Source organism: Brassica oleracea, chromosome C2 (genome assembly GCF_000695525.1).
Source record: "Brassica oleracea var. oleracea cultivar TO1000 chromosome C2, BOL, whole genome shotgun sequence".
Taxonomy (NCBI): Eukaryota; Viridiplantae; Streptophyta; class Magnoliopsida; order Brassicales; family Brassicaceae; genus Brassica; species Brassica oleracea.
The window spans coordinates 31840954-31852898 of NC_027749.1; the positions used below are offsets into that span (position 1 = coordinate 31840954).

At 45.3% G+C, this 11945-nt stretch overlaps 1 protein-coding gene across 1 annotated transcript; it reads left to right on the forward strand.

The window, feature by feature from the left end:
• On the forward strand, positions 1-1698 carry LOC106324017. The gene is made up of 4 exons (XM_013762043.1): positions 1-286; positions 378-622; positions 762-1010; positions 1072-1698. The coding sequence occupies exons 1-4, from the start codon at positions 1-3 to the stop codon at positions 1696-1698; spliced, it is 1407 nt and encodes a 468-aa protein (XP_013617497.1).
• Positions 1699-11945: the final 10247 nt, after the last annotated feature.

Here is an 11945-nt window from a genome sequence, read left to right on the forward strand (position 1 = left end):
ATGTGCCCCAATTTCTTGAGGCATCTTTTGGCACTCCTGGTCAAGAATCGCGAAGAAGGTCTATTGTTTTGCCTCGAAGAGCTTCGTCACCTTGTTCTGATGAAGAGAAACAGTCAAAACCCTGGGACCTTTCTTATGTCTCCCCGTCCAGGACGTCAAATCATACAGGGTGTCCCGTACCGTGATCAGGACTGGCGAGAGGAGTTTTTTGTCTTCAAGATAGACGAGGCGTCAGTGGGAAGCTCTGATTTCTCGAGCCTTCCTTGTTATTGGGCTGAGGACATAGGTGAGTTCCTCTTCGGTATTTTTGGTTTTACTGATTTTTGCATGTGCAGACTGTTCTTGATTGATTATGTCTTCTTTTTCGTTTGTTCTAGTTCATTCGTGGAGATCAGATATGACCGATGGGCTTCGGGGGTTAGTCGGAGCTCTCCGGAGAGGTCGCTCGGATTGGTCCTGTTTTGATAATTCTCGAGTTCGACCTGCTTTCTGGATGTCGGGTGGATCAGGTGTCGCCCCGGAGATCGCGGGTGCCTCTGAGGATGAAGCGGAGCACTCTCAGGAGGAGGTACAGGCTCCTTCTAGCAATCCTCCTCCTTGCGATAGGTTGGAGAGGCAGGAGGTCGTCGTTTCGTACCTCTAGATTGGCGTCAGTGAGTGAGGCCGCTAGCGGACTTCCTCCAATTTCGATTGTAGATTCGAATGATGAAGGTGCCCCTGGTGGACGTCAGTCTCCTGTTTCCTTGAGTCCCGGTTTGCAGGACGATTCCGTCGTTGCGTGTCGTAAACGACGTCGATTATCGAAGGCTGTCGTACCTGAGTCGTCTCGTTCAGGTAGAAAGTTGAAAGGTTGGAAGCTCGTCCTTGAAGGTGATGGTGCCTTGTCTATGGATCGAGGCGACCTTATTTCTCTTGCTCAGCGTACGAGATCTGCGGACTGTCGTCCCCCATCTCTTGTCTCTCCCGGCGAGGAGGAGGCTTATGCCAAAGTGGTTTCTGCGAGCTCCAAGGTTTGATTTACATACGTACTTTTCTTTGGAAATGTTGGGATATTGATTCCGCTGATTCCAGGTCGTGGAAGCTTTCAACGAGTTTACCGTAACGATGGAAGATCGCATTCGTGCTCTTCGTAATGAGGGTGAGGTGGAGAAAGGAAAGGCCGAGGTTCGGAGGCTTACAGAGGAGCTCCTACTGGCCAAGGAAGAAATTAGAAAGAAGACGGGAGAGGCGATGCTCTTGAAGGATGAATGGCAGAGGGCACGTAGTGAAAGGGCGGCTTTTGAGATCGAGGTCGCCGCTCTTAGGACCAAGGTCGCAGAGCTTGAAACAGGTCATGATCGAGACATCCGTAGAGGTTCTCGTGCTGCTCGTCGCAAGGTCGCTGACGGCTTTCGAGAGGTTATTGCTTCTCTAAAGAAGAGGTGGCTTGAGAAAAAGAAGGAGGTGTCTGCTGGGATTCAGCTCCACGAGCTAGTTGCTAATCTTTATTTATTAAACGAGATCAAGAATGAGGGGCTAGTGGTAGATGAAGAGATCGATCATCATAAGGAAATGGAGAAGGATTTTGAAGCTATTGCTGGCTTGGCTGCTGTTCCGGACTGGTCGGTGGCAGGTCTCAACCTTCCTCAAGTCTCTGAAGACTCGATTATCAACGATGCAGCAGTGAGATCGTCTTCCGGCGAAGGAGCTAGTTCTTAGGTTTTTTTTTTGTTACTTTTGTATCGGATCTTGAGTGATCCTTTTCTGTTTTGTCTTCGATATCTCTTTTGCTTTTGTACGGATAAGTTATTCGGAATATATATATTTTTATTTTATTCCCCTTTCTTGTTGAAATCTTTCGGTGCCTCTACCCTTTATAAGGTCTTGTTTTATTTAGTATCGGTTACATGTTTTGAGCGAGGCTTCTTCTTTTTTTTTTATTGATTTGTCGTCGAGAAGAGTAAGTATCTGTGAGTCCGAGAGGATACGCGGCCGAAATGGGAGTGTTGGCACAGAAAAATTCGTTCTGGTGATGTGAGCGAGGCGCTTACAGAAGTCCTTCGCGAGGAGACCCGACTTCCTCGTTCTCCCGCTATCAGAGAGGGGAAGGATCTTTGAGGAGAAAAAGCGATAGTTCGTACAAGCTCGAACAGCCCGAATGGCTTGGAAGGTCGAGACGATCCTCCGAAGAAGACAAAAGTGACTGGTGCTGATCATCGTCCTGGTGTCTCGGGTGACAGCGTTGTTGCGAAACCATTTCATTGGCAGTTTTCTCATTCCAAGGATTGTCCGATTACGGAAGATCCGAGCAACCTTGCTCATCTGGTCAGGAACTTTAAGCCGGCCGGGTGTCTGCTTCCTTCTCTTTGAAACATGACAGAGTGAGACACCTACGTTGAGATGGCTGTTGCACACGCTAAGGTCGGTCTTTTGATACTCGTAATATCGAATCCTCAATCCATTTTTATTCATGTTGACTCGTTGCATTTCAGGCTATGGAGGCTAACAACGAGTTCGCAGCGACTTTGGAGAGGCGTTTGCAGGATGTTACGCGCTCTGACGAGCTTTACGAGATTAAAAAGGTCGTTCAGGAGCTAAATCTTGGTTTGAAGATGGCTCAGGATCGAGAGCGTGTTAACGCGGCTCAGCTGGCTCCTGCCGAAAAGCTAGGGAATCAGGCTGCTTCGTTCGAGGCTCGTTTGCGAGTTGTAAGTAACGAGAGGAAGTCGGCCCTCGAGCAGGTTTCTTTTTTGGAGGCGAAGATCGAGTCTTCCGCTGGTAAATTTGCTGATGACCTTCGTCACGCAACTTATGATGCAAAGAAAGCCTTGGCCGACAACTATTTAGACGTGCTGATATCTCTGAAGGAGAAGTGGGAGAAGAAGAAGGCTGCAGCTAAATGTGAAGCTCGTCTTAAAGAAGTTATAACTAATATAGATCTCCTGAAGGAGATCATGAACAATAACCTGTTGGCTTCAGATGAGTTGTTGCGTCTTCGGGCGAAGGAAGTTGAGCTCGGGTCCGAACTCGATGTGATGGCGGTGTCGGATTTCTCTGTTGGGAAGCTGGACCTTTCTCAGATTTCGGAAGACCTGCCGGAGGAATTCTTTGCGAAAGTTCCTTCTGAGGTGAAAGAAGCGGGTGATGAAGCGAGGTGCGCGGGCGATCAGTTCGAGAACGGCGAATTTGACGCCGAAGAGTAGTTTGAGGGATTTTGATTTTTGTTTTTGTTTTTCCCTTTTGTTTTTGTCACATTGTTCTTTCAATAAAGAAAAAGGCTACGAGTTCTTGAGTTGTTATTATTTTTTTTTTATTCGTATGTGGGCCGATTCTTTGAGGCCGTGGGTCGAGTCTGTCGTAGATACCTTTATCGACACGTGTTTAGCGCACAAAAGGTATTGTTAGCGAGTTTTGCCGTGTTGTTGGCTGGACTGGCTGTGTCCGAGGACTTGATCAAGGTATTGGTTTGCAGCCAGACGTTTTGAGTATTCGAGGGGTTTACGTTTTTCGGATATGGGATATCTTTAATGAGCTCAAAGTTATTTGAATAATAGAATAGAATTGGATTTTATTAAAATGTCGGTATGTTACAAATTTGGGACAAAGATAGTAGCTTGACTGTTCCGTTTGAGGTCGATGTTGTCGTGCTGGCGTACTTCGAGTGTCGCGGTGTACATCTTTCAAATTTTGTGGTTGGTGGGTGACTGAACTCATGTCGTGAGTTGCCTACGTACCCTCGACGAGGGATCAAGTCACAACGTAGTTCAATTTTTTTCCCTAGGGATAGGGTCGTTTATTCTGTTGTTAGTGTACGTGTGCACGTTTACTCGAAGCTTGAGCGTCGATTAGGGATGTGGCTTGATATCTTTAAAGCTTGCGAGGTAGCAGGTTCTGGAGCTTTTTTGACTTCCTTTGATAGTTTTGATTCCTTTCTGAGTAGAATTTCAGGCATTGGTGATAGGTTGAGGGAACTGCCTTCATGCTGTACAGCCAAGGTCTTCCGAGGATTGCGTTGAACGGGTTTGGACGATATATCACGATGAACTCGACGATTTTCTTGACTTCTCCGGCGGTTACGGCGAGCTCGATTGATCCGAGGGAGTAAGTAGTTTCTCCTGCGAATCCGATTAGCGGAGTTCGTTCTTGTTTAAGGAGGGCCTTGGTGAATCCCATCCTTTTGAATGCGTCGTAGAAGAGGAAGTCGGCCAAACTTCCTGTGTAGATCATAACCCGACATAGTTCGCAACCACTGATGTCGAGTCATATTACGAGGGTGTCGTCGTGTGGTTTGTCGAGATCTGCTGTGTCGTTCTCGTCGAAAGTTATTTCGTGGTCGGGACCTGATAGGGGCTCTCTGATTCCTACGTTGTTCTCGGCTATTCGTTGGTATGCTTTGATCGAGTTAACCGAGTTCCAAAATTTAGAACCTCCGTAGATAAAGTCGATTAGTTTTTTGTTTTTGTCATAAGCCGGGAAGTTCAATTCTTTGGTTGGTGCTAGTTGGTAGTGTTTCTGTCCCCCAGACAGGTTGCTGTCTTTTTTCCGACTTTGTGAGGCAATTGGTCTCTCCAGTAGTTCCTGGATTTTGGCCATCTTATGCTTTCGCTTAAAGTTGGGGATTTTCCCGAAGGGGGACTTCGTATTTGGATTGTATTAAGTGGCGCTAGAAGGAGAGGGGCTCCGTTGAGGTCCTCTAACGTGCAGATTGTTATCGTGACATCGATGCACATTTTTCTTTCGGTCTGACCTTCGATTTTGTTAGGGATATCGCATTTTGGTCCCCATGAAATCACAACTCTTTTCTTTGGTGCTGGGGGTGGAGAGCTGGGTGATTCCAGCTCGGTTCCATGTTTCTTTGGTTCGAAGAGGCTTTAGTTTTTCGATTGGTTTTCGGAGTTGCTGGCGCTTCTTCTTCTTCTCCAGCATCTTCGCTGGTTTCTTTATTTTCGTTTAGATTGCGAAGTGCTGCTCGACATTCATTGGTTGAATGGCCCTTCCGGTTATGGAAGGCACATAATTTGTTGAGATCGTACGTCAATGATTTGTTTTGCGATGAATTGTTTATCGTGTAGGAGTGTTGCTATTTAGTTGCTGGTTCTTTAGAATCATTAGTCTTTTTGGCGACGTTATTTTTTTTCGTGCTGTAATGTTCCTTTAAGGCTTTGACCTCTTCTTCGTGGGTCACGAAATAGGAGGCTCGGTGTAGGGCGTCGTCCAACGAGATGGGTGCTCGTACTGTCATTTCTTCTCTGAATTTGGATGAGAACCAGACGCCGTTTTTTAGTGCTACCAAGGCCACGACTTCGTTGGGATGCGAAATCTTGGCTTTGATTTCTCTGTACTTGTTTATGTATGCTCTTAGTGGTTCGAACGGCGCCTGCTTGAGATTCCAGAGATCTGCCTCGGTAACCCTTGTTTCTATGAAAACTGAGTATTGTTTGAGGAATGTAGACACTAATTGGGTGAAGTTGTCGATTGATTTTTTCTCTAGGCCAGCAAACCATTCAAGAGCGGCCCCGATGAGATTTTCAGCAAAGAAGCGGCAATAACCAGCCTCTTTTTCGTCGTCATTGAGATGTGCTCTTGATATCGCTAGTCGGAAGACTCGTACGTGGGCTTTTTGGTATGTGTTCCCAGCATACTCGGGGAATTTCAGTTTTCCCACATGGTGTAGTCTTACGCTGGCGATTCGGTTTATGAATGGAGTCCTTCTTGTTTCCTCGATAACCAGATCTATGTTTGGGGCAGAGCTTGTCACCATATGCACGATGGTGTGTATCCTTTTGAGCTCGGTGTCGTTTCTTTCGATATATTTCTGGAATGATCTGGTTTCATTCGGGATCCTTGGTTTTCTCTTTGGGGATCCGCGTCAATAGGTCTGCGGGGGTCGTACCCTGGAGCTTGTCCTATTGGGTCACCGAACCCCATTTGCTGAAAAGTTCTCGTAGCAGATGGAGTTCGATTCTCAGAGGTCGGATGACCCAGTGGTGGAATTCGCGTTCTTGGCTCCCCATGTCTTTCCGTATATCCGTTTTGTGATTGGATCGGAGTACTTCGCGGACCTTGCAACCCGGTATCTATTTCATACAGCCCGCTGTAACTCAAGCTTCGGTGGGCTTAGCCCTGTAGCAGGGGTCGTTGTGAGTTTTCTCCCATGTAGCGTACGGATCGAACGCTTGGGATCTCCAGAGTACTAAAAGCTCATGTATTTCGGGGATTTAGCGTTCCTCTTAATTGATCGGACGGCGGTTGTTTCTTTCTCGGGCGTTAGCTTGGTGTTCCGCGAGTTCCCGTTCGGTCAGATCTATTCGATTAACGATGGTCCGATAGGCGACCTCTTGGTTGCGAGTTTTATCGATTAGTGACGAGACCATTCCTCGAAGCTCGGTCGCTTCTTCCCGAGTTTGGGCTAGAGGGGTTGGAGATATCGGTCTCGCTGATTGAGATCGGGTTTAGTTTTCGGGGGTCGAGGTTCGATCTGGGACTGAGGTCTGATCTGGTGGTGAGGATCGATCGTGGCTTGACGCTCGGTCCTGTTTTAAGGATCCGATTGGAGGGATTTGATGCGTCTGGGCTGTTTCGACCGTCCCATCAGTACCCGTTGGTTCAGGTAGGGTTTCGGTTCTCGAGTTGGATCCGATAGGATCGACGTCGTTGATTCTTAATGGCGTGGTTCCGATTGTTTGATTATGATCCATAGTTGCGCTTAGGAAACTTAGATTGGTTTCTTAGCAATGATGTTTTCGTTTATCTTCCCACTGTCAGCGCCAAAATGTAGATCCTAAAATCCACACTAAGTATTTGATAGTGATCGATAGTTTAATCTCGGGAAGAAAAGGTGATGTAGGCAACAATATCTTTAGAACACAACGATGTAATCGGATTCCAGTAGGCAAAGATGGATTTTATTGGTAAATAAGATTGGATACAATGAATGGAATGAGATCGAACGTTAACAACGAAATCGATAAGAGAAAAGACTTAAAGCTAGGTGAAAACAAGGTCGATGTGTGTAGCTCTCTCGAGAGTTTTCAACGTGTCATTCTTTGTCTCCTGTCGATCTCTTATTATAGTGGAGTGACTCTGCGATCTCCGTAACCGCTCCGCGATCTCCGGTTCTTCGAATCGATCTCTTCTTGCTCGTCGGAGTCGGGCTTCTTCATTGGTTGCGCGGCCCAAGTCACTTAGGCTCAATTACCTAGTTGACCAAAATTGAGTCCAACAATTATTATTTATCTACAAAAGTAATAGTAAAATTTGATAAAATTAATTTAAAGTGTAAATTTTGGTAATATTTATACATATTAATATATGCTACTTACAAGTTGATTATGATAATTTCCATCATTAGTATAAATTTCACATATTTATACTTATACACATTAATTTATGCTACTTACAAGTTGTTGGGGTCAAAAACGGTCACGGCGGAATTAACGCTTGAATGTCGTCGAAAACTACTTTTCAAAGAAGTAATTTTCGTAAAAATTACTGAAAAGAATTTTTACGATAAATTTCTTGGAAAGACTTATCCGAAACCCAAAATGACCAATCATCTAAAAACATGCTCGGGGCAACCAGACCGAACTCACAGACCGCTCGACGATCGTCGAGTGGTCCGAGCATCGAACCACTCGACGATTGTTGGGGTAAAAAATGGACACGACGAAGTTAACATCTGAATATCCGTAAAAATCAGCATTAACGTTTTTACGAAAAGTAATCTTCGTAAAGAGATCTTTATGAAAAACTTTGCGGTAAAATCATGCACTGATCTCGGTTGATTCGTCAAAACTAAACACCAATAGTCCAAGAACACGTTCATAAAACATCAGAAAAGGATCCAAACAAGGTCGCCACGTAGCGACCGACCCGAAAACGAGTCGGTCTCGGTCGGTCGCTACGTAGCGACCGACCAAGCCTTTCGTTCGGTCGCTTCTCTACGTAGCGACAGATCCAGCGCGGACCAGGCCGCTACGTAGCGACCGAACTGTCTCGGACATCGATCAACGGGTACGACCCAAATCTGTGCATTCTCGTCTGTTCCTCAATGCTAGCTCCCATGTACCGCAGCCATATCATTTCTCACATCATTCCGATCAAAGTTACCGTGGAAAATTTACGATAAAAACCGCGATAACTTGTTTTTGTCGAAAATAAAATCGTAACAAACGTTTCCTGTCGAAAGACGGCCCAACGAGGTCTAAAACGCGACTAGAAGCCCACTCACGATTCTTTCAGGATGAACTCGTAGACACTATGGCGGTTTATGTTTTTATTTTATAAAAAAAATATAAAGATAAGTTTCCGCAGACAATAAAAATATTAAGTTTCCGTGGATAAACATGAAGATCGAAAAAAATGAAATATCTCTATTTTTCACTTAAGACGGCTTAAGGGCAGGAAGGGAAAAGCTAAAACCGACTTTGGAGGAGTATATAAGGAGTCCTAGGCGAGAGGCACATGGAAGAACTTTTTCAGAGCAAACTTAGCACTTAGAGCAATTTTAGGCAACTTTCTGTTTTTGTTATTCGTGCTGCGTCCCAATTAGGTCTTGTAGTCTTAGTGTTTTAGAACTAGGAATCTCGCCGACAGCTCTCGTAGCCCAGGCTCTTACCTTGTTGTAAAGCTCAAACGCGGATTCGGAATAAGATCTATTTTGCTCTCTTTTGGATTTTTTATTTTTCTCGTCTTTATTTCGTATTATGATAGCTTGGCGTGTGGTTTAGCAAATATTTGGGACCTATAGAAGATTAGGGTTTTCCTAACTTTCCTTATTTAAACGAAAATCGACAGTACGAATTTCGGTTCCCACACAAGTTGATTTTTCTATCAAAGTATACATGATTTGTATAAAATTATTATTTTACACAAGTTAATTTAATATATTTTAGCTAAAATAAATGGATAAAAAACTATATACAACTATAATTTAAATACATTTATATATATATATATATATATATATATATATATATAAATGTATATATATTAATAAATACAAGTTCAAAATAAACAAAATTGTTTATTTTATCTTTGTTTTATTTATAATTAAATAAATATATACATATTAAAATATTAGTAAGTAAATAATAAAATTTAAAATATCAAAAAATATAATTTGAATTTAAAGTTTTTATCAATGCATATGGTGCAGAAAACATCTAATTGTCTTCTGTTAAAACTTAAAACCGATCTGTTTATTGGCATCAATATGGGTTGAAAAGTAGATTAAGGCTTTAATAATAATAGAATTTTTGTAATATACACATAAACTATTTTTAATAATGATTCTACTTTTTATTGATTAAGACATATATTAAATAATACATGTTAAATTACAAATGAATAGGTCCAACATACTGTAGATTTTTAATGACTCTATTTTAATAATATTAACTTTTTGTCATAATAGAGAAGATTAAGTGATAACATTGTTACATTTCTATCTATATAAGTTTATCTAGACCAATACCTAGAATAATATATGATGCATGCGCCATACAAATTTCATATATAATCTAGGAAACACTGACCCATTAGGAATTTAGGAATGTGACAAAACCACACGATTATTTATTTTCTTACAGAAAGAATTTGAAAACTTACCACCAGTAATTCTTGTTGGGTTAAAACCGGTCACGACGGCATCAATGCCTGAAAATTCCCGGAAAACCAACTCTTGATCGATCTTTGAAAACTAGACATTCCCGGAAAACGGTTAATCAAGTAAAAGACAGCTTTTCGCGGATGCGAACCGAGGAATGTCGAGAAGAGGATCAGTCTGGATGAGGTCTCGATCGTAAGCGAGGACCGTCTCAACCGAGGTCACCTCGCCCATGGGCGGGGACGACCCGCGCCGAGGTCACCTCGCCCATGGGCGGGGACGACCCGCGCCGAGGTCACCTCGCCCATGGGCGGGGACGACCCGCGCCGAGGTCACCTCGCCCATGGGCGGGGACGACCCGCGCCGAGGTCACCTCGCCCATGGGCGGGGACGACCCGCGCCGAGGTCACCTCGCCCATGGGCGGGGACGACCCGCGCCGAGGTCACCTCGCCCATGGGCGGGGACGACCCGCGCCGAGGTCACCTCGCCCATGGGCGGGGACGACCCGCGCCGAGGTCACCTCGCCCATGGGCGGGGACGACCCGCGCCGAGGTCACCTTGACCCGCGCTGAGGTCACCTCGCCCATGGGCGAGGACCACCCGCGCCGAGGTCACCTCTCCCATGGGCGAGGACCACCCGCGCCGAGGTCACCTCTCCCATGGGCGAGGACCGACCTCCTGTCCCGAAACTGTGCATCATCTTCTAAGTTCCCGTAAAACAATCCTCGGGCCCTTGGACGCAATACCCATGTCTCGTCTCGCTTAGGATTATCAAAGAAAGACTTCGGGAAAAGTTATAAAAAACTTGGTCCGTCGAAACGGATTCCTGCCTGCCGTATAAAACGACTATGGTTAGCTTGAACACCAGTTGCCTTAACTATACGGAGAATTGGAATCCTTTCGGAAAAACCAATAGGATCTTACCTGCCTGCCGTATAAAACGACTATGGAAAAATCGGAAAAACGTCTAAGTCCCAAAACGGTCCAAAAGGGGCCTGAACCGCGGCTAAACGGTGTACTTACAATTTTAGAACATGATTGAGCCCAAGGCTTATATGACAGTCTATTTTTTCTTCGCAGGAAAAGATAAATGTCAAGTTTCCGAAGATAATCATGAAGGGTGACGAAAAATGGAAAAGCCCAACTCGCGACGAATCCAGCCCATGAAAAGATGCAAACCGACCTAGAGAGAGTATATAAGGAGGGCTTAAGGAGAGGAGCAAGGGAGAGCTTTCTCAGAGCAAACTTAATACTTAAAGCAATTTAGGCATTTTTCCGTTTTTACTATCGAGATGCGACTCGACTAGGTTAGAACTTAGGTGGCTGGACTAGCGAACGTACCAACATCTCTCGTGGCCTAGGATCTTTCCTGTTGTTCACGCTCAAACGTGAATTCGGAAATAAGACCTCTTTGTTCTCTTTTCGCTCTTTTACGATTTATTACTTTCGACTCTTTCATATTGATTGTGTTGTGTGTGGCCCAGCAGATAACCGGGACCTTCAGGAAAGGCTAGGTTAGCTTGGCTTTCCTCCGATTAATAAATCTCGACGGTGTGAATTCCGGTTCCCATAGTTTGGCGCTAGAAGGAGGGGGGTACGAATCTATCTATCACGCAACCACGCACGCTCAGTCAGGTATGACGATCGACGCTGACAAAGACAAGCAAACGCACGACGGGACTTCCGTCAATGCCAACGCTGAAAGAACTCCAACAGGAAACGTATCCACGGTCACTACAAACGCCGTGATACTGGACCAGATGGCGGGAGCAACGAAGGAGGCGATTTCGAGCGGATCGACCTGGACATAAGCGACCAGTCCGATCACTCGGACGGAGGTGCCGACGTCCATCCAAGAAGAACGCGAAGCCAGTCCGCTCGGCAGGACGCGTCCACTCGGCAGGACGCGTCGTTCGAAAAGCCCATGACAGAGGAAGAAGAAAACCTCTATTGGGTAGAGCAGGAAGAACTGGCCAAGAATCAGGCTCGGATCCACCGCAGCCAACGCCGACAGGCTCGTAAGGCTGCTAGAAATCCTGATGAGATCCATGATCTCCACGAGTACATCGTAAAAACTGCGGCAGAAGTCAAGGCGGTAAAGTCGCAGATTCACCACGCGAAAAGCGCTGCACCCGAGATTGACAGACTTCTAGAGGAAGCGCGGAAAACTCCGTTTACTGCCCGGATCATGGAAACTAACATCTCAGATCCTGGGAAGATCAAAATTCTCGTCTACGATGGCACCACCGACCCGAAGGTGCATCTGCAGTCTTTCCAGAACGCGATGGGAAGGTGCAAACTCAAGGAACGTAAACGAGACGCTGGCTACTGCCTCCTCTTCGTCGAAAACCTCAAAGG